Source organism: Hemiscyllium ocellatum, chromosome 5, assembly GCF_020745735.1.
Source record: "Hemiscyllium ocellatum isolate sHemOce1 chromosome 5, sHemOce1.pat.X.cur, whole genome shotgun sequence".
Lineage (NCBI taxonomy): Eukaryota > Metazoa > Chordata > Chondrichthyes > Orectolobiformes > Hemiscylliidae > Hemiscyllium > Hemiscyllium ocellatum.
The window spans coordinates 67038293-67062601 of record NC_083405.1 but is presented as its reverse complement, the minus strand read 5'-3'; the positions used below and the strand labels follow the sequence as shown (position 1 = coordinate 67062601).

Genomic DNA, 24309 nt, shown 5'->3' with positions numbered 1-24309 from the left:
TGCTATAATGAGCGTTTTGTCAGCATGAATTAACTATAACACGATTGACGATTTTTGGACTTTGTTTGGATAATTCAAACTTTCTACTGAACGGGAAAAGCGATTTTCTGTTAGCGATTTTCAACAGCGTGATTTTCTATAGCACGAAATTGCAAAGGCACAGAATTGTCGCGTTATAGCAGAACGACCTACAGTAATAGGCAATGCCAGCAAGGCAGAAGTAGAGGGTTTTGTTGATGGAGTAGATATGTAGTCACAGGCTCATGTCAGGATCAATGATCTGGTTCAATCTGACAAGGTTAATCACCTATACAATATCTCCATTATTTCAGTAATAATGAAAGCTGAAACAGTTTTATTTACGGATGGGGGATAAAGAGACATGGCACTATAATCAGCTGTCGAAGTGTATGACAACAGCTGTATGCTTTCCTCTCTAATTTCCCATCCTTGGAATGACAGAAAAATTCTTGGCTTTTACTTGGCACAATTTTTTGGCACTGAAATGAATGCTCACCATGTAGGAAATTAAGGATACAAACCTGAGATCCATTCTGGTGTACATGCCTTATTCTTGGATTATTTTCCTATATTAGCATCACTTAGAAATTAGGTATAAAAGCTCAATCTAATTTTATTAATTCTCTGCAAATTCAAATTAAATTTTCATTTGTTTCTTGCTGCAAATAAATGCTCATGTATCTCATGAGAATAACAAAGGCAGATGACTGACGTATTAAACTGTTTGCGTATGATATTAAAAATTGATGACATTGCCTGCAATTTTCTGTTTGAAGAACTGATTACATCTAAAACAGATCTCTTGTTCCATTTTAACTGCATATATTTACCAATGCATTATTGGATTTATTGCTTACAATTGACAGAAATGTATTACACCCTTAGGCTTGGGGAAGCTAAAAGATAATGAGGTTTAGTTTAATCTTTGTAGCCATGTGTTAGCTATACAAACAGGACAGGAATCTCTGCAGGACCATTTAACTTTAACAAATAGCAGCGAATGCTCCAGTTATGCTTAATTTGTAGACAAAAGGTTGAAGAAAAATTGGATTCAGAACATGAGCCATCTGCCTATTATTTAGGCCACAGATTTATGTTGCATTACCAAGAGTATTTGTAATTGTAAAAACCCTATTTGTACATTCACCCTATTTTGGAACAGTATGCGATTCACTCTTTTCTACATTAATTTCATAGCCTATGGATATACTGCACAAAACATCTGTAAGTCATCTCTTTCAATCCATTATTAGTATTAAAAAGGCAATGAAGATGATGATAATACAGAAATAATATTATGACTGTGTTAAAGAAACAAGGAATTCTGTTGTTCAATGTCATCATATGTGATACAATTGCGTTTATTCAAACCTCAAATAAAATTGCATCTTTCTCAACAACATATACTCTGTCCATTTTTGGAAGTTTGGAAGAATTCAGGTTATATTGAACTGTTGCACCCAAAATGCTAATTTCGTCAGTTTGTAGAGCATAACGGCTGTGTACAATCCTGTCCTAAATGTTGCATTTGCAATAAACCACCGTTATTAATGCACCTAACATACTCAACAAATTAATAAGATCAAGGCCAGTGGCTCAATTTGTCAGGATTTCATTATTTAAGGTTAATTTAATAGGCACAACCACTTACCAGGAAAACAGGAATGCCATGAATCTGGTTCAGTAAACTTTGTGCACATTCCACGAAGCACTAAATTACACTCCGCAGCCCTGCCTTACCTCATAAAAAATCTATTGCAAATATTACAACTTAATCTCAGACAGAAGATAAAGAAAATGTTTACTTACAAAGAAAGGGATGAAACCTAAGGCTTTATCTTCTTCCAAAGCTTGTTTTAGTGCCTCCCCACGGAGAACGAATTTCTCATCGGTAGGTAATTTTCTCATTTTGACACTAGCAATCAACCCTGCTCGTTCAACAGAACTGTGGGACTGGCACAGAAATGATGATTTCCACGTTAGGCATAATTGTCAAATTTACATTAATTGCACAGTTAAGCCACCATTATGAATCAGTCAAACACCATTAAAATATATATTATTGTTACTTCTTTTTAAAGTTTATTTCTTATTGACAGCACTTACTCACAATTTTATGGCCACAATTTTAACTCTTGGCAGAGGGACTTAAATGATGAGGGCTATGGTGAAAAATGTGGCACAATCTTGAGATGTCCAGTGAGACCTACCTGCAACTCACTGCATCTTTTATCTATCTGAACACTGAAGTGATGTTCTCACCAAGCAGTGGCGAGTTGGGGGATTATTGCTTATTAACAACCTTATGAACTGCACATCTCATCTCATTAAATTTCAGTTCCTATCTGACCATCCACTGTGAGCAAATCTGACCATGAGAACATCAACATGGAAGCTAGAGCAGGTACCTAGCAATTTCAGCTCACTACTGGCTGTGGAGAGACTTCACATGTTTGGAAAACAATAGAGTCTCAGGGAATGATTCATGTGCACCAGCTACATTCACCCCTCAGCCACGGGTACCCGATAATTACAAATACTACATGATCATCATGCCACCAATCTGATCCATATGCAGGTCATTCAAGAAGTTGAGATCTGGATCACCAGATACACTGACAACTAGTATTGAAAGGCTGCTCATGGATTAGGCCAGACATCTCCAAGCAGTTTGCTTCTTTTCCTAGTGCTCACTCACTCAATATCTACCTATATGATCACCGCAACCTTGCTTTGCCAAGGAATGCCTGTTTTTTTTTAAAATTCATTTTGTGGGATGTGAACAATGCTAGTTGGCCAGCGTTTATTGCCTGTCCCTAGTGGCCCAAGAGAAGGTGGTGGTGAGATGCCAACTTAAACCGCTGCAGTCCACCTACTGTGGATTGATCCATAATGCCATTAGCGAGGGAATTCCAGGATTTTGACCCAGCGATGTGAAGGAACGCTGATACATTTCCAAGTCAGGATGGTGAGTGGCTTGGAGAGGAACTTAAAGGTGGTGGTGTACTCATACAGGTGCTGCCCTTGTCCTTCTAGATGGAAGTGGTCAAGGGTTTAAAATGTGATGTCTGAGGATCTTTGCTGAATTTCTGCAGGGTATCTTGTAGATATTACATACTGTTGCTACAGAGCATCAGTGGAGGAGCGAGTGGATACTTGCGGATTTAGTGCCAATCAAGCAGGTTGCTTTTTCAAGGATGTTGTCGAGCTTCTTGAGTGTTGTTGGAGTTTTACTCATCCAGGCAAGTGGGGAATATTCCATCACACTCCTGCCTTGTGCCTTGGAGATGGTGGACATACTTTGGGGAGTCAGGAAGTGAGTTACCCGTCGCAGTATTCCTAGCCTTTGACACGTTCTTGTAGCCACTGTGTTTATGTGGTGAGTCCAGTTGAGTTTCTCCCAGGATGTTGATAGTAGGATATTCAGTGATGGTAATATCATTGAATGTCATGGGACTGGTGATTACATTGTCTCTTATTGGTGATAGTCATAGCCTGGCATTTGTATGACATGAATGTTAATTGCCACTTGTTAGCTCAAGCCTGGATATTATCCAGATATTGTTGCTTTTGAACATGGCTGCTTAAGTATCTGAAGAATCATTAATGGTGCTGAACATTGTGCAATTATCAGTGAACATCCAAACATCTGACCATACGATGAAGGGATGGTCATTCATGATGCAGCCAAGATGGCTGAGCCTAGGACACTACCCTGACGAACTTCTGCAGAGATGTCCTGGAGCTGAGATGACTGACCTCCAACAACCATGACCATATTTCTATGTGCCAGGTATGACTCTAACCACTGGAGAGTTTTCCCCATGATACCCATTGATTTCAGTTTTCCAAAGGCTCCTTGACACCACACTCAGTCCAATGGAGCCTTGATGTCAAGAGCTGTTACTCTCAATTCACCTCTAGAATTCAGCTCCTTTGTCCATGTTTGGCTGTAATGAGGTCAGAAACTGAATGGCCCTGGTGGAACCCAAACTGGGCATCATTGAGCAGGTTATTACTGAGCAGGTGCTGCTTGATAGCATTGTTTATGACAACTTCCATCACTTTACTGATGATCGAGAGTAGACTGATGGGCCGATAACTGGCTGGGCTAGATTCGTCCTGCTTTTTTATGCACAGGGCAACCTCGATTATCCGAATGACATGGGCTGGGAGTATTTTGTTTGGATAATCAAATGTTTGGATGATTGAATGTTCGGATAACACAGTTTATTTAAGCATCAAGACCTTCAGATCTTGTTCGGATAATCTGAAATTCAGATATTCAAGGTTGTACTGTATAGGTCATACTTGGACAATTTTCCACATTACTGGGTAGATGCCAGTGTTGTAACTGTACTGGAACAGCTTGACTAGGTGAGTAGCATGTTCTGGAGCACAAGTCATCAGTATTATTGCCAGAATATAGTCAGGCCCTGTAGCCTTTGCAGAATCCACTGTCTCCACTCTTTTTGGATATCACGTGGAGTGAATCGAATTGGTTGAAGACTAATATCTGTAATACTTGGCACTTCTGGCTAAAGATTGCTGCAAAAGCTTCAGCCTTATCTTTTGCACTGATATACTGGGCTCTTCCATAATTGAGAATGGAGATATTTGAGGAGCCTCCTCCATCAGTGAGTTGTTTAATTGTCCACCACCATTCATGACTGGTTTTGGCTGGACTGCACAGCTTAGATCTGATCTGTTGGTTATGGGATCTCTTAGCTCTGTCTATCACTGCTGCTTTTACTGTTTGGCATGCAAGTCATCCTGTTTGTGGGCTTCACCAGATTGACAGCTCATCTTCAGCTAAGCCTGGTGCTGCTCCTGGCATGTCTTCCTGCACTCTTCATTGAATCAGGGTTGATCTCCTGGCTTGATGGAGGATGTATCAGTAATGCACTGTTAGTGCATTAGAGCTTCAGCTAGAGACAAAGACCAAAGAGCCAAATATGGTCACAATATATTAAACTGGCTAGTTAAGTTTCTGCTAAGATGTTGGCTTCCAATGCAGGTTGTTTGTGTTAGCTGCAACTTCACTCTTGCTTTTCATGCAGACAAGACTCACCATATGTTGACATCTGAAATGCCTACAATAGCTATTCAATCCCTTTCCCCATCCTTGCTCTGAACAGCATTGCTTCCACATTCACCTGCGTAATACGCTGTCCTATAAATTTTGACACAGTGTTAACGATGGGTATACTGTAATTGAAAGGTTGAAACATGTGCTTTGTAAGGGATTTGCCTCAGTTTCACAAAATTATACATTTCAAGTGACCGTGAATTCAAAATGTCTGGAAATGAATATATTTGGAAAGTAAGCATGAGTTCTGTAAGTCGCTTTTTTATCTTCATATCTTGCCAGCAATGACACTGAAATGCATTGCTTTTATTCCAGTTGTTGAACATATTTATGAATAGAATCTGAAAGGTCATTTGTATCTTCAGGCAAATCCTCCCACAGAAAAATAACTTTGTGTGTGTCACTTGTTGAACTGCTGTCACTTTCAATTTCTTGTCAGTTCTATACATGCCACAGTTCAATATAATACAATTAGTATACCAAGGATTTATTGGGTCAAAGTACTTCAATCCCATCAGAAGATGAACTGGTCAATTTATACTTTCATCAGAAAAGATTTCATATTGTTCTGTAATTGTAGCCATGCATACATACGCATACTTACATACAGCCATAGTAAATCTAAACTTTTAATAAAATCTAATAAAGCCAGGTAATCCATTTATTTTCTTTGCAACATCTCACAAAGGAAACAATCTCTCCTTGCTACCCATGTGCCTGTCCGTTTTCGTACTGCTCTGCAAATGGTAAAACTGCAACTGAGAAAGCAGGCAACAGTATGTACTCAGTAGTAGATGTGAACATGTAATGATTTGACTGGACAAAAGACACACATGAACATATAATGATTTAATTGTATAACTTAGTAGTGATGTAGAGTCATAGAGCTGTACAGCACAAAAACAGACACTTTAATACAACTTGTTCATGCCGATCAGATATCCTAAACTAATCTAGTGTCATTTTCCAGGAATTGGTTCATATCCCTCTAAACCCGCCCTATTCATGTACCCACTGTGATGCCTTTCCAATATTGTAATTGTACCAGCCTCTACCACCTCCTCTGACAGCTTATTCTATACTTGCATCACTGTCTGTGTGAAAAAGGTGCCCCTCAGATCCCTTTTAAATCTTTCCCTTCTCACCTAAAACCAATACCCTCTATTTTGGAATCCCTATCCTGGAAAAAAAATCTATTAATATGAATTATTTGGAATTTAGAGTAGAACAAACACTGTTGCCTAGAAAAAGATTGTGCAAATGTGTAGTGTTTTTAAAGGAAGAAGGTTATATTTTGTTGCTAGTTGTGCACTTCCCATGAATGTACAATAAACACTGAGACAAAGAAACCCCAGTTGTGTTTTGTATTTAAGGAATTGATAGATTAAAAAAAATGTTTCAATCTGGATAAGAAATGTTCTAAATCCTAGTCTAACATGCCAAAGGCATTTGTTGGTCTTGTGTAAGAGCAAACAACAGCTGAGTGATATACATGAATATAGCTTTTCCTCACAGTTTACTGTGTTTGTGTAGTATGGGCTACCCAAAACATACACTATTTATTTATTTATTTATTTATGACTGTTTATGACTGCTTCTGAGGAAACATCTTCTCAGCTTCTACCTTATGAAGTCACCGAGAATGTTATTATTCCAATAAAATCACCTCTCTTTCTTCTAAACTCTAATGAGTATTGGCCCGATGTCCTCAACCTTTCCTCACAAAACAATTTATTTATCCCAGCAATCACCAAGGTAAACCTACTCTGAATAGCATCCATTACAAGTATATTCTACATTAAATAAGGAGACCAAAACTGTGTAGTGTACTCTATGTGTGGTATCACCAATGCCTTATACAGTTGGAGCAACACTTCACTTCTTGAGTCCCTTTGAAATAAATTCCAAAATTCCATTTGCAATTTAATTTACTTGCACTACTTGCATACCAGCAAGTATTATACATACTCATGTAGTAGGTGTAGCTTCATTTCTTTTGTCATGTGTATCTCAAAGTATAAAAAAAATCAAATAGCAATCAATCCAAGGTCAAATGCTCTTGTCTTAAGGCCCTGAAGTTGGGCCAAGGAAACTTGAGAATGGAAGCCAGAGGCAGCTCAGGTCAAAGAGGCATAGAGAGCTCAATTATTTTCAAGCCACCAGGAATGTCACACCAAGACAATGGGAAGCATGTAACTGTTACACAGCTGCAGATATGGTATTTAACATGATTGTTTAAATGTGCCATCCTTAAAATGTTCCAATCCTAAAATCACCAGATAGTTCTTTTAATTGTTATTGGAATAAAAAAGCTGATTTTAATTTCAGAAAAACCTGCAGAAATATATGAAACAAAATTACACAAAAGAAATTAGTAAAAGGATATGTTCTCATCAAAATCAATACAAAATAAGATTTAAGAGCAGTGTATGCGTATACTTTAGCTACATAGAGGAGTAATTGGAGTTTTTTGATTCTTTGCCAGAATGTGGACCTTGTGGGCCAGCTTTTGTTACCAATCCCTCATTATCCCACCTTCTTCGTCCAATGTAGCCCATGTAGCATAGATACACCCATAATACTGTTGGGAGAGAAATCTAAAATTCTGATCTAATATGTGCAGAGGATTGGAGATATAATTCCAAGGTTAGAATCTGAACTTGCAGGTGGTGGTGTTTCCATGCATCTGCTGCCTGCATCCCTGATCACCATCCCCATCAACCCCTCCACCCTTCTGTTCTTCTGGGTGATAGAAGTCATGGTTTGACAGATCCGAACAGTGTATGATTACTGCAGAATTCTTCTGGTAGTTATTGGTGAAGTTATCTGGACAGTAACAAATTCATTCATGTATTCTATAAATGATTCTCTTTGCATAAATTATTTTGTTAATTTATAATACATATTTAATATATCTATTTTCTAATCGCAGATAGTGACCAGTTTATTGAACATGAAACTTTGCAGATTTCCTTCAAGCAGTCAAATGCACTTGCAAATGGCGACACCAACAGCTTTCTTATCTTGTCCATGAAACCCACCTCCTTATTCCACTGACCCAATTCCTTCCACCCACCCATCCTTTTGTCCTTCTGGGTGATAGAGGTCGAAGGTTTGACAGATCTGAAGAGTATCTGTATGATGCCTCTGCTGCACTGTCTCTGTAATCTTTTTCATTTAAATACTATCTTGCTTCTTAATATTTCCTACTGAAGTGCATGAACTCAACCACATTAAACTCTATTTGCCAAGTTTTGGTGGAGGCAGTTTCGACTGAAGCATTCAGTTCAAGGCACTGGATGTTATTCAAATAGGAACAATATGCATGAGTATGGAGGAGGCATTATGGTCAGAGAGCAGGGGAGGACATGATGGTTCAAAACAATTGTGCAATTCTTTTATGTTGTCCAAATTTAGAAAACTATGAGAATATAGAGGCCAAGCTGAATACTGTGCAAGTCTTTGCCCCAAATATGCCTCCACTCCAACTGTGATCATCAGAAATTCTCGAAGAAACCTATCTTTGTTAGGTTTCTACCTGGTTGCAATGACATCTCAAACTCCAAACTGAGAGTGAGGTGAGGGTGTGTGCACTTGGACCCAAGTAGTTGAACCGTCCTCTCCACCCTCTTATGTTGACAGTAGTATGAAGGCATTTCTGAACTGTTCATAAACTAACCCTGGGAATTCCATTTGATAGGCCTTAAACTGGCTTATTCGTGAAATCAACTGAAAGATAACAAGAAAATAGGAAATATGAACAGGAGCAAAGAATTTGACCCCGCAAACCTGCATCACTATTCAATAAAATCATGGCTCATCTGACTGCAGACTTAACTCCACTCTCCTGCCTACCTGCAATAACCATTGATTCCACTTATAGATCAATAATGTGTCCGCTCATCCTTGACCATATTTAATAACACAGTCCCCACTGCTTCCTGCGGAAAAGAATTCCAAACACGAACAATACCCTGAGAAAGGAAATTCCTCCACAGATCTGCCTGCTACTTCTAGATTCTGTCTTGGCTTGTTTTCATGGTCCCCCCTGATCTTGCCCTCTCTGATGGTGAAAAATCACTCCTAAAGAGAAGACTTGGCTTTGTCCTCTTATGCACTCAACTTAATTAATTTGAAGGCTAGCATCACCCTAAGCCCTTCTTTCAGTGCCTTCACCTCCCCACACACACATCATTGATCAGGAATCTTCACCTGCACAGCAACCCCTTAATCCTGCTCACAAAATTCCACTCGAATACCTTCTCCTTGTGATTTACCCCTCCTGTAACTTTAGATCAAAAACTTTCAATGTGACATTTGCTGTTCTCAATTATTTTGCACTTCCCATATACTCTTACCTACTCTGTCTGGGCTTGCTGTACTCCTTTCTTTCAGACCCAATCTTAACAATGTCATCAAATGCTCAGGGTGCTCCTGTTGTCATTATCTGGTGAACTAAATTCCACCTGGCAAAGGCTGAATGCCAAATTTCTGACATTTCATTCCACCTCTCCCTGGAGAATGACTTCACTACCAAACACCAAGCCGTTGTTTCCAAGAGTGTCAATGATGCAATGGTCTCTGTGATCTTCTCTTCATTGGCTCCAACATCTTAGTTGAGGGATGCCATACTGCCCTCTTTTGAAAAAACAAGACATTAATTTTAAAAATCCTTTCATGACTATTGGACAGCCCAAAGCACTTGACAGCCAAGAAAGTATTTGTTGAATTGTTACGATTTGTTAACATGTAGGAAACATGTTAAGTCCCTTCCTGAAGTCTGGCAATCAGGCAACAGTCCAATGACAAAATCCTGGGGTAGAATGGAACTTCTGGAGTTGGCCTCTGAAATCCCAGATCCTCAGTGAACTTTAGAGGCAGACCACCTCATTTCCTCTGCCTGCTCCCATACTGAGATACCCAGCAGTGCACAAAATGAAATCATTTACATGGTATAAAAACAGAAAGTCTTGGAAAAACTGGATTAATGTTTTGAGTCAAATATGATTCTTCATATTTCTTCCTATCTTCCTGACTTTTCAGCACTGGAGGCTGGAATGTAAAACATCCTTTTATTAAAACTAGCATCCTGGAAACATGTGCATCACTGTTATGTTTGTTTAAAACTACCAGGTGCATCAATCAAGGTATCCATCTGTTGCTTTTGTGACGTGTACTGTAAATATATCTATCTGCCTGTTCAAAAGTCATGATCACTGAGTGATTAAAATAGCCAAGGTTGATGTCAAATGACTAGAAGATTTTTGGATGAGATAATGAGTACCTTCTAAATCTGCTGATGGTCCTGAAGTATGAACATATATAGTTAAGACATATACTGTGTATAAATTAGGAGGAAAATGAGAGCAATAAACAGATGAGAAGATGAGAAGTATATAATGAATATATATATAAAAAAACTGAAAAGATATAGAAAATCATGAATGAAAAGAAAGGAAATCTCAGAGAAAGACAGTGAGAGGTTAAATAATGGTAAACAATGAGTATTAAAAACCTCAGTAGATGACTAAGATGATTGTTCTTTATTGCAAATAGAGGTTGAAGTTTGTATGTATGTTTTCGTCAGTAGACAGGGCTATGACAAACAACAGTTTCTATTTATATAGCAACTCTGACACAGTAGATCACAGTCGCTGCACGGGAACATTGTAAACAAAGTATGACACAGATCAGACAGTTGTTAAACTGGTGTTGAAAAGTGTGGGGCTGGAAAAGCACAGCAGGTCAGGCAGCATCCGAACAGCAGAGACACAACATTTCGGGCATAAGTCCTTCAGCAGGAATGTGAAGGGGGAAGTGGGGTGAGAGATAAATAGGGAGGTGGGGATTGGGCTGGGGGGAACGTAACTGGGAAGAGGAAATGTCTGGGTCATTTAGTTTTCTGCATGACAAATTTTTAAAATATTCATTCATGGGGTGTGGGCATTGCTGAATAGACCAACATTTGTTATTTATCCCTATTGGTCAGTTAAGGGTCAACCACATTGCTATGGGACTGAAGTCACATGTAGGTCAGATTTCTTTCCCTGAAGGATATCAGTGAATTACATTGGACGTTGCCCACCACAATTCCATGGTCATCATTAGATTCTTAATCCTGTCATCTATCAAGGCTGGATTTGAACTCGGGTTCCAGGAATAATAGTCAAGGAATAATACCACTATGCCATCGCTCCTATGCCTGAAACCCTGACAGTCTCCATTTAAATCAGAGAATTCAGAGGGTGCAATGAAATGAAGTAAAATATGAAATATATAGTCTAACTCCTCAGTAACTATTCAACTGACTCCATTCTTACCTTACACTACCAACCTGAACTGACTTGTCCACACCTCCCAGGACCTGAGATCCCTTCCTTCTGCTAGACCTGACTCAAGTCTGCCCTCCCTCGCTGCACTTGACCTGATCAAACCCCACTTGCCACCAGAACCAACCCCTCAGACTTGACGGATTTCCTCCATCAGTCCCATCCTAAACCTCTTCTTCTGTTGCTAGACCTGAACTGACTGCATTGGACCCAACCTGACAATAATCCCTGTCATACCTGATCTGAAAACCTCTGCTCCCAGCCCCACCCTCATACCCCTCCTGATGAATTTAAGCCTCTTGGATTCCGACCCAGACAGCAACTGTTAAAGTGGGTGGAAAGACCAAGATCCAGAATATGGCAGCTGAAAAGGGGGCACGGTTTGCTTTCTTCTAACAGCTCTGCCATGCAACTGTCAGAATGGAAGTATGCCTCCACATTTCTGATGGAAGCCTGAGCAGAACTTTCTCTCAGAAATTCAGAGGTCACATCTCTGGTTAAAAAAAAAGGGCAAGTGTAAAAATTTTCACAAGATTGCCGCGCCTTGGCAAATCTGTCTCATCGAGTCACATGAACTGATATTAGGAGCTGGGTTTTTGTATAATTCCTGAGGAATGTTCTAAAAGAGGAGAGTGTGACTTTGCTGTGGAAATCCCAGTTGTGCCAGATCCTATTTCTGCTGTTGGGTGAAACAAGTGGAGTGTGGAACAAGCAGGCAGGAAACCAGAAATGCAGCACTGACACTGGGAGACTGGTTAGACCACATGGAATACAGGGAGAATTAGCCACTTGGAAACAAAACTGGCTCGAATGTAGAAGACAGAGGGCAGTGGTGGAGAGTTGCTTTTCACACTGGAGGCCTGTGATCAGTGATGTGCTGGGTCCACTGTTTTTCATCATTTATATAAATGATTTGGATGTGAACTGAAGAGGTATAGCTAATAAGTTTGTAGGTGACACCAAAATTGGAGGTGTAGTGGACAGCAAAGAAGGTTATCTCAGAGTACAATAGGATCTTGATCAGATGGGACAATGGGCCAAAGAGTGGCAAGTTAAGTTTAATTTACATAAATGTGAGGTGTTACATTTTGGAGAGGCAAATCAGAGCAGGACTTATACACTTAATGGTAAGGCCCTGGTGAGTGTTGCTTAACAAAAACACTTTGGAGTGTAGATTCATAGTTCTTCGAAAGTGGAGGCTCAAGTAGATAGGTTAGTGAAGACAACGCTTGGTATGCTTTCTTTATTGGTCAGAGCACTGAGTATAGAAGCTGGGAGGTCATGTTGCAGCTGTACAGGACATTGGTTAGACCACTTTTGGAATATTTTGTGCCTTTCTGGTCTCCCTCCTACAGTAAGGTTATTGTGAAACTTGAAAGGGTTCAGAAAAGATTTACAAGGATGTTGCCAGGAATTGAGGGTTTGAACTGTAGGGAAGAGGCTGAATAGGCTGGGGTTGTTTTCCCTTGAATGTTGCAAGCTGAGGGGTGACCTTATAGAGGTTTATAACATCATGAGGGGCATGGATAGGGTAAATAGACAAGGTCTTTTCCCTGGGGTGGGGGAAGTCCACAACAAGAGGGCATAGGTTAGGGTGAGAGGGAAAAGATTTAAAAGGAATCTAAGGGGCAACCTTTCCACACTGAGGTTGGTACGTGTATGGAATGGGCTGCCAGAGGAAGTGGTGGAGGCTGGCAAAATTACAACATTTAAAAGGCATGTGGATGGGTATATGATTAGGAAGGGTTTAGAGGGCTCTGCGCCAAATGCTGGCAAATGGGACTAGATTAATTAGATATCTGGTCGGCATGGTCAAGTTGGACCAAAAGCTCTGTATCTGTGCTATATATCTCTATGACTCCTTGAACACAATCTGCAAAACGTCATGTTTAATTGATTGGTCACTATCAGTGATTAGAAAATAGATACATTAAATATGTATTATAAATTAACAAACTACCTTATGCAAAGAGAATCGTTTGTAGAATACATAAATGAATTTATTACTATCCAAATAACTACATCTATAACTACTGGAAGAATTCTGCAATAATCATATAGACACTCTTCAGGTCTGTCACTCATGACTTCTATCACCCAGAAGGACAGAAGGATGGGTGAGTGGAGGGGTTCAGGGAGGGGGGTGATCAGGAGTGCAGGCAGCAGGAACACCACCACCTGCAAGGTCACATTCTAGCCTGGAACTATATCACCATTCCTTAACTCTCATTAGATCAGAATTCTTGATTTCCCTCCCAACAGTACTGTGGGTGGAACTATACTACATGGGCTACAGTGGATCAAGAAGGTGAGCAATGAGGGATAGGTAACAAAGGCTGGCCAACAGTAACAAAGGCTGGCTAACAATAACAATTCATAGCTCCTGCTCATATTTCTTATTTTCTCATTATCTTTCAGTTGATTTCGGGAATAAGCCAGTTTAAAGCCTATCAAGTGGTGTTCCCAGGGTTAGTTTATGAACATTTCAGAAATACCTTCACACTACTGTCAACATAAGAGGGTGGAGAGGACGGTTCAACTACTTGTGTCCAAGTGCGCACACCCTCACCTCACGTTCAGTTTGGAGTTTGAGATGTCATTGCAACCAGGTAGAAACCTAACAGAGACAGATTTCTTCGAGATTTTCTGATGATCACAGTTGGATTGGAGGCATATTTGGGGTGCACAATACTCAGCTTGGCCTCTATGTTCTAATAGTTTTCTAAATTAGGACAACATTAAAAAATTACGCAATTGCTTCAGACCATTGTGTCCTCACTTGCCATTTGAGCATGTTGATTTAATGCCTCCTCCATACTCATGCATATTGTTCCTATTTGAATAATCATCCAATGTCTTCAACTGAATGCTTCAGTTGAAACTGCCTCCACCCGAAACATCAACTTCTCCACCTCCTGATGCTGCCTGGCTTCCTGTGTTCTTCCAGCCCCCTGCCTGTCTACCAAATTTGGCAGATGGAATTTAATTCAGGAATGTGGTTGAATTTATGCACTTTGGTAGGAAAAATTAAGAAGCAAAATTGTATTTAAATTAAAGAGATTACAAAAATAGTACAGCAAAGGGATCTGGTTGTTCTTGTATGTGAAACACAGAAGTATACAGGTACAGTAAGTAATTAAGAAGGCAAAAAAAATTTTAGTCTTTGTTGGTAAGGAGTTGGGGTATAAGAGTAGAAAAACCTTGTTACAACTGTGCAGTGTACTGGTGAGGTTACACCTCAAGTACTGTGTATGATTCTAGTCCTCATATTTAAGAAGAAATGTGCTGGCATTGGAGGCAGTACAAATGACATTTGCTAAGTTGATTCCTTGGTTAGAGGGGTTAATGTATGAAGATTGTTAGGTCTTTATTTCTGAGTTTAGAAGAATGAAACGTAGCAGATTCTGCGGGAGATTGACAGGATAGATATTGACAAGATGTTACTATGAGTAAGAAGATTTTGAACTAATAGATATAGAATCATAGAGATGTACAGCAAGAAAACAGACCCTTCGGTCCAACTTGTCCATGCCGACCAGATACCCCAACCCAATCTAGTCCCACCTGCCAGTGAAGATCTAGACCCTCTTGCAGGACCTCTCGGTCTCAGGATCGCTCAAAAGGATCACTAGGAGTAAGGACTGTTTAAAGCAAGATTACCAGTGTAATAAATTAAGGCAGCCTGGCGCACATTTGTCCAGCAACACAGAGGTTAAAAGCTTCTATTTTCCATAGAGAAATCGTGCAATTACATTTGAAAAAAAACATATAAATAATGTGTAATTTAAGAAATAGTACAGCTTTCATTACAAGAAAAGACCAATCACATATAGTAAGGTGACATGATTTACAGCAGGTTAATCCAATGATATTTCCTGGAAAAGGGATCTTAATTCCAAGAAAAGTCCAATCAACTGTAATAAGGTGACATGATTGACAACAGGCTAATCCAGTGATATTTCAGTGGAAATAGATTGTTATACGCACAACATCACCTCATGTTTGCAGTTCAAGGTTAGTTCAAATACCAAATCACTGTCTTATAATTCATATTATGAAAAATACATTGCATTTTCTTATCCTCTATTTAGCTTAACTCAGCAAAGCAACAGTACAAGTTCACAGAGTCAAATCATTATTTCAGCCATTTTGTTGTGTTATTTTAAATTGAAAAGCCATTTTGCAGTTAATAAAAATCTACATATACTTGTTGCTTCTGACAAGAGCCTAAATTCAAATTTTTGATCCTCACCAGCACCTGGCCCATCTCCTTCCAAACCCTTCCTCGTCATACATCCATCCAGATGTTTTTTAAATGTTACAATTGTACCAGCTTCCACCACTTCCTCTGGCAGCTCATTCCATACACGTACCATCCTCTGAGTGAAAAGGTTGCCCCTTAGGTTTCTTTTATATCTTTCCCCTCTCACCCAAAACCTATGCCCTCTAGTTCTGGACTCCCCGACCCCAGGGAAAATAGTTTGTTTATTTATCCTATCCATGCCCTTCATAATTTTGTAAACCTGTATAATGTCACCCCTCTGCCTCCGACGCTCCAGGGAAAACAGCCCCAGCCTATTCAGCCTTTCCCCATAGCTCAAATCCTCCAAACCTGGCAACATCCTTGTAAATCTTTTCTGAACCCTTTCAAGTTTCACAACATCTTTCCAATAGGAAAGAGACCAGAATTGCACGCAATATTCCAACAGTGGCCTAACCAATGTCCTGTACAGCCGCAACATGACCTCTCAACTCCTGTAACTCAATACTCTGACCAATAAAAGAAAGCATATCAAATGCCTTCTTCACTATCCTGTCTACCTGCAACTCCACTTTCAAGGAGCTATGAACCTGTACTTCAAGGTCTCTTTGTTCAGCAACACTCCTTAGGACCTTACCATTAAGTTTATAAATCCTGCTAAGATTTGCTTTCCCAAAATGCAGCACCTCACATGTTTCGAAATTAAACTATTTGCCACTTCTCAGCCCATTGGCCCATTTGATCAAGATCCCTTTGTAATCTGAGGTAACCTTCTTTGCTGTCCACTGCACCTCCAATTTTGGTGTCATCTGCGAACTTACTAACTATACCTCTTTTGCTCACATCCAAATCATTTATATAAAGATGGAAGGTAGTGAACTCAGCAACAATCCTTGTGGCACTCCACAGGTCACAGGCCTCCAGTCTGAAAAACAACCCTCCACCACTACCCTCTGTCTTCTACCTTTGAGCCAGTTCTGTATCCACATGGCTAATTCTCCCTGTATTCCATGAGATCTAACCTTGTTAATCAGTCTCCCATGAGGAACCTTGTCGAACGCCTTACTGAAGTCTAGAACGATCACATCTACTGCTCTGCCCTCAATTCTCTTTGTTACTTCTTCAAAAAACTCAATCAAGTTTGAGAGACATGATTTCCCATTCACAAAACCATGTTGACTATGACAGCCATTTTAAATGGAAAGGAATACAAAGGAATTTCTTCTCCCAGATGGTAGCAAGAGTCTTGAATTCTCTATCAGAGAGAACTGTGGATGTTGGATCATTGAAAGTATTTAAAACGCAGGGAGATGTAATTTGGAAATATCAAGGAGTTGATGGCCTTGAGCTGACCCAAACCAGTGGTTGAAGCCTGAGGCACATTAGCCATGCTCTGCTGAATGATTCAGCAGTTTTGAGGGGCCAAGTGTTATGGATCCTACTTTTATGTTCTTATTTTTATTTATTTTCTTATTTGAGACCTGAACAACTTGCCGTATGAAAAAGTTTTATATCACCTTTCTTTTGCTTGTCTTGCTAATGTTCTAGGTTGTCAATCCTTCAAAACACAAACCTGTTAAATGTAGAACAATGAGACCATAAGACACAGAAGCAGAAGCAGGCCAATTCGTCCACTGGGTCTGCTCTGCCATCACACGGCTGATCTGATAATCCTCAAATCCACTCTCCTGCCTTTTCCCCATAACTCGTGACTCTTTTACTGATTAAAAATCAGTCTATCTAAGCCTTGAAAATACTTATTGATCCAACCTCTCTATCCCTATGCAGTAAAGAATTCCATAAATTCACTACACTGAAAGAAGAAATTCTTTGTCATCTCTGTTTCAAAGCGTTGACCCTTATTTGCAATTATGGCCTGTGGTCCTCCCACAAAGGAGCCAAAAAAAAATCTTTTCTGCATTTACTTTATCAAGTCCCCTCAGAATCTTTTATGGTTTAATAAGGTCATCTCTCATTATTCTAAACTCCGATGAGTACAGGCCAACCTACTTAACCTCTCTTCATAACAGTCCCTTCATAAAGTGGATCAACTTCATGAACCTTCTCCAGATTGCCTCCTTGGATCATTCCTTAGATCAGGGGATTAAAACTGCACTCAGTATTATAGCTATGTATAGTTTTAGCAAGGCTTCCCTATTTTATATTCCATTTCTTTTGAAATTAATGCTAACATCTCATTTGCCTTCCTGTCACCTGCTGAACATGCATGCCAGCTTTTTGAAATTTATGCTCAAGAACTCACAAATCCCTCAGCGTTAAGATTTTCTCCATTTAAATAATATCTGCTCCCCCATTCTTCCTGACAAACTACATAACTTCACACTTTCCCACATTATATTCCCTATTAGCTAAATTATCATGTGGCACTTTAAGATGTGCCATCTGAAAATCCATATATGTCATATCCACTGCTTCCTCTTTATCTATCCTGCTCATTACCTCTTCAAAGAAATCTAATAAATTTGTCGTATGATTTCCCTTTCATGAAATCATGCGAACTTAGCTTGATCATATCGTATATTTTGAAATGCTCTGCTAATACATTCTTCATAATAGAATCTAATGTTTTCTTAATAACAGATATTAAGCTAACTGGCTCAAAGCTAACTATTTCTTTGCTATCTCCTTCCCCTTATAAAAAGAGGTATGACACTGGCAGTTATCCAATCTTCTGGGACATTTTCAGCATCCAAGGATTGCTAGAATATTACTATCAGTGCATCCATTAGCTCTATAGCTTTATTATTCTAGGATGCATCCCATCAGGTATAAGGGATGTATCAGACTTTACCGCCATTTGTTTCTTTAGCAATTTTTCTCTTGTCTAAGTTATTATATTTATTTCCTCTTCTCTTTTTGCTCCTTGATTATTTACTATTTTTGGAATAATATTTATGTCATCTATTGTGAAGATTAATGCAAAATATTTTGTCAACTCCTCTACCATTTCTTGGTTCCCCACTGTTATTTCCCAAACTCATTCCTCAAGGGGCCAAAGTTAACTCTGGCCTTTCTTGTCTTTTCATATATTTAAGAAGCTCTTGCTGTCCATCTTGATCTTTCTTGCAGTTTTACTGTCAAAGTTTATACTCCCTCTCTTTTTTTTTTGGTTGTCTCCATTTTTGGTTGTCCTTTGTTGGTTTCTAAATCTTACCCAATCCTTTGGCTTACCACTAATCTTTGCCACATTTGATGGTTTGTCTCTCAACTTGATGTATAGCACATTATTTTTCCCTCAACATTAGGAAGAAAATAACTGATGAAAGCAATGAGATTTTAATATTATTTTGCAATATTAATAACTTTGGTCACATTCGCAATCAACTGTTCTTAGCTATTATAACATTCGACACACCGAATAAGACCATAAGATCTGGGAGCAGATTTAAACTATTCGGTACATCGAGTATACGCTAACACTGAATCATGGCTGGTATGTTTCTCAACCCCATTGCCCTGCCTCTCCCTTTAATGTGTGATCCCCTTATCAATCAAGAACCTATCTAGTTCTGTCTTAAGTACATCTAATGATTTGCCCTTCAAAACCTTACTTTAATAATGAGTTCCATATATTCACCCACTTTGGGTGAAGAAATTCCTCATCTCAGTTCTGAAGGGTTATCCCTTCATTCTGAGGCTGTCACTTTGGTCTAGGCTCTCCAATTAATAGAAAGATCTTCTCCGTGTGCACTCTATCCAGGCCTCTCAGTATTATGTAAGTTTCAATGAGCACCTCACCTCAACCTTCTAAATTCTATCAAGTACAGACCCAGTGTTCTCAATCGCTTCTTGGATATTAAATGCTTCATTCGCAGAATTATTCTTGTGTACTTCCTCTGGACCCCCCCCCTCCAAGGCAAACACAACCTTTCTTAGAAAAAATACAGAAATTGCTGGAAAAGCTCAGTAGGTCTAGCAGCATCTGTAAAGAAAAATCAGAGCTGCACTTCAGATCTGTTAATCCTTGCTCAGAACTCCTTACATGTGGGGTTCCAAGCTGCCCACAATATTCCAAATGCAGTCTGATCAGAGTCTTATGAATCCTCAGCAGTACATCCTTGCTCTTGTATTCTAGCCACTTTCTAGCATTTTCCTTCCAGGCTGCCACCTGAACCTGTATGTTAACCTTAAGAGAATCCTCAACCAGGATCCCCAAATCCATTTGTGCTTCAGATTCCCACAGCCTTTCCCCATTAAGTAAATAGAGTATGCCTACCAAAATATGTAATCTCACACTTTCACACTGTATTCTAACTGTCACTTCTTTGTTCACTCTAACTTGTCCAAGACCTTCTGCAGCCTCCCCAGTTCCTCAACCCTTCCTTTCCTTTCATAGAGTCATAGAAATATACAGAACGGAAACAGACCCTTCGGTCCAACCAGTCCATGCCGACCAGATATCCCAACCTAATCTAGTCCCACCTGCCAGCACCTGGCACATATCCCTCCAAATCCTTCCTCGTCATATACCTATCCAAATGCCTTTTAAAATGTTGCCATTGTGCTGGCTTAACCACCTTAGGTCTCTTTTATATATTTCATCTGCAAAGTTTGCTAAAAATACTCTCAGTTCTTTCATCCAGAGCATTAATGTATAACGTGAGTAGTTGTGGTCCCAATGTGGACCTTTGTGGAATTCCATTCATCACTGGCTGCCATGCTGTAAAAGACCCCTTTATCCCTACTCTGTGCCTCTGCCAGTCCTCTATCCATGCAAGTCCCTTGCACATAACACCACAGACTCTTATCTTCTTCAGAAGCATTCTGTGTGGCACCTTGTCAAAGACGCTTTTAATAGTGACTTTCAATATTTAATAAGGTCAGCTCAAAGAAAAGAACAGAGCAACAGTAGCAACATTCACCTGCTCTGATGTGTAAGCCACAAGCTTTGAAATAATCGTGACTTCTTCAAGATCAGGATACTTTTCTTGCATTTGTGTAATCATCTTCTTTCTTGCAGCAAGAAGCGCCACAAGTGTACTTTCACTGGCTGTGCCCTAAATAAAAAAAAGGATCATGAATTAGTAGCAGTTAAACAGTTGGACAATTCATAGTTGAGCTCCTTAGATCATGGTAGCCATGCAAGAAATACCATTTCAGCTCCAAATGACATTACTTATATACTTTGCTAACTATAGATTCATCCCACAAATTAAAGGCAATGTGCATACTTCTGGTATAAGCTGTATTAGACATCAGTTTGTTAATGCCGTTCATGGATATGCATGGAGCTTCCATATGAATTATACAGAGCTAGAAGATTGTAATGTGCATCAATTTATCACACGATTTGATGCTAGCACTGCCCTCTTGGAACTCAATGCTCCTGTTAACATTCTTTCTTACTTTCATAAAAGTGTGAAACTTGAAAGGATTCAGAAAAGATTTACAAGGATGTTGCCAGGGTTGGAAGATTTGAGCTACAGGGAGACGCTGAACAGGCTGGGGCTGTTTTCCCTGGAGCGTTGGAGGCTGAGGGGTGACCTTATACAGGTTTACAAAATTATGAGGGGCATGGATACGGTAAATAGGCAAAATCCTTTCCCTGGGGTCAGGGAGTCCAGAACTAGAGGGCATAGGTTTAGGGTGAGAGAGGAAAGATATAAAAGAGACCTAAGGGGCAACCTTTTCACACAGAGGGTGTTACGTGTATGGAATGAGCTGTCAGAGGAAGTGGTGGAGGCCGGTACAATTGTAACATTTGGATGGGTATATGAATAGGAAGGGTTTGGAGGGATATGGGCGGGTGCTGGCAGGTGGGACTAGATTAGGTTGGGATATCTGGTGGGCATGGACGGGTTGGACCGAAGGATCTGTTTCCATGCTGTACACCTCTGACTCTATGACACTAGGCAGCAAGAAGGTCTATAACCCTGTTTTTTTTTCAAACCTATTCCAATCCAGTATTATTTAAACAGACTGTCAATTACTTACAGGTGAAAGGAACGTTATGCAAGCCCATCGAGTCCACATCAACTGTCCAAAGAGCATCCCACCCAGACCACGCCCCATCCTATCCCTGTCACCATGCATTTCCCATGGCTAATCCAACTAACCTACATATCCATGGACATTGTGGGCAATTTTGCATGACTAAGCTGCCTGACCTGCACATCTCTGGACTGTGGGAGGAACCGGAGCACCCAGAGGAAACCCACGCAGACAAAGGGAGAATGTATAAATTCCACATAAACAATTGCTTCAGGCTGGAATCAAACTGAGCTCCCTAGAGCTGTGAGGTGGCAGTGTTAATCATTGAGCACCATGCCATCCTAAGTGGCTGATTGTTTTCTATTGGCTGTTACTGATGTTGTGGAAATGATTAGTGGTTTCTGAAATTGTTTAAACTTGCCTAAGTCTACAAAAAATGGCAAGATACATACTGAAGGACATCTCCCTGACTTCAAGGATTCCAAACTGATCACTCCATGTTTAAACTAGCTTATATTTGAATTAACTAATATGTCATTACAGATTAAAGAAATGGAAAATGAATTTTCACTTTGTATAGAACATACAAATTAGTAAACAAACTTACATTATTTATATTTGACTTAGCACATACATGCAGGATTGTGTCCACTAAGAACACAAGAAATAGTAGTAGGAGTAGGCCATCTGGCCCACCAAGGCTGCTCTGCCATTCAATAAGAGCATGGTTGATCTTTTCGTGGACTCAGCTCTACTTACCCACCCACTCACCAGAACTCTTAATTCCTTTACTGTTCAAAAATCTATCAATCTTTCCCTTAAAAACGTTCAACGAGGTAGCCTCAACTGACAGAATTCCACAGATTCACAACTCTTTGGGTGAAGAGTTTTCTCCTCAGCTCAATCTTAAATCTGCTTTCTGGTACTTTGAGGCTATGCCCCCTAGTTTTAGTTTCACCTGCCAGAGGAAACAATGTCTCTGCTTCTATCCTATCTATTCTCTTTCATGATTTTATATATTTCTATAAAACCTCCCTCCCCACCCCCACCCATTGTTCTAAATTCCAATGAATACAATCCCACTGTACTCAATTTCTCTGCACTAGACAACCTTCTCAATCCCAGAATCAACCTAGTGAACCTCCTCTGCGCCCCCTCCAGTGCCAGTACATCCTTTCTCAAGTAAGGAGACCAAAACTGTACACAGTATTCTAGGTGTGGCCTCACCAACACCCTATACAGATGCAGCATAACCTTTCTATTTTTAAACTCCATCCCACTAGCAATGAAGGACAATATTCCATTTTTCTTCTTAATTACCTGCTGCACCTGCTAACCAACATTTTGTGATTCATACAAAAGGACACCCAGGTCCTACACAGCAGCATGCTACAATTTTTCACCATTTAAATAATAGTCAATTTTACTGTTATTTCTAAGAAAATGAATGAGTTCACAATAACCAACACTGTACTCCATCTGCTAGACCCTTGTCCACTCACCTAACCCACCTTTATCCTTCTACAGGCTTTCAGTGTCCTCTGCACACTTTGCTCTAACACTCATCTTAATGTCTGAGAACGTTGACACATCAGACCTGGTCCCCAACTCTAAATCATCAATGTAAATTGTAAACAATTATGGTCCTGACATTGATCCCTGAGACACTCCCACTAGCCACTGATCGCCAACCAGAAAAACACCAATTTAGCCAACTCTCTGCTTTCTGTGAGATAACCAACCTTCTATCCATGCTAATACATTGCCCGTAACACTGCACACCTTTATTTTATGAAGCAGCTTGTCAAATGCTTTCTGGAAATCCAGTTACACCATATTCACCAGTTCCCTATTGTCCATTATGCTCATAATGCCCTCAAAAGGAATTCAAGTAAATTAGTTAAACATGATCCATTTTTCATGAACACATGTTGTGTCTGCCCGATGGGACAATTTCTATCCAGACGTCTCGCTATTTCTTCCTTGATTATAGATTTAAGCATTTTCCTCACTACTGAAGTTAAGCTAATAGGCCTATCGTAACCTTCCTTTTTTCAAGCTTCTTTCTTAAACAGTAATATCACGTTTGCTGTTTTCTAATCTGCCGAAACTGCCTCAGAGTCTAGTGAATATTAGTGAATTGAGACGAGTGCATCTGCTGTTTCCCCCGCCATCTCTTATACTACCCTTGGATGTATTCTATCAGGGCTAATAGACTTGCCTTTCTTTAGCCGCATTAGCTTGCCCAACACTACTTGTTTAGTGACAATGATAGTTTCTAGGTCCTCACTTGCCATAGCCCCCTTGACATCAATTATTGACATGTTATGTATGTCTTCACTGTGAAGACTGACACAAAATACCTGTTCAATGTGTCATCCATTTCATCATTCCCATTAATAAATCCCCCTTCTCATCCTCTGAAGGAAAAATGTTTACCTGAGCCACAGTTTTTTGTTTTCTATGTTTGTAGACATTTTTGCTATCTGTTTCTATATTCTGAGCTTGTTTACTCTCAGAATCCATCTTACTTTTCTTTGCAGTTTTTCTCATGTTGACCTTTAAAGATTTTCTAATCCCCTAGTTTCCCACTAACTTTTTATTCAATTTTTATGCATTAGCTTTCAAATTGATGCCATCCTTTATTTCCATTGTTA

General features: G+C 39.7%; 1 protein-coding gene across 4 annotated transcripts in view; it reads right to left on the bottom strand.

The window, feature by feature from the left end:
* The window catches only part of ddc (dopa decarboxylase), a 129465-nt gene that overhangs the window by 73205 nt on the left and 31951 nt on the right, over positions 1–24309 (bottom strand). For all 4 annotated transcript variants that reach the window (XM_060825494.1, XM_060825493.1, XM_060825497.1 and 1 more), the window contains 2 exons: positions 20584–20718; positions 1831–1974 (listed from right to left, as the gene is read on the bottom strand). In XM_060825494.1, coding sequence (XP_060681477.1) covers positions 1831–1974; positions 20584–20718 — 279 coding nt within the window. The remainder of the gene's footprint in view (positions 1–1830; positions 1975–20583; positions 20719–24309) is intronic.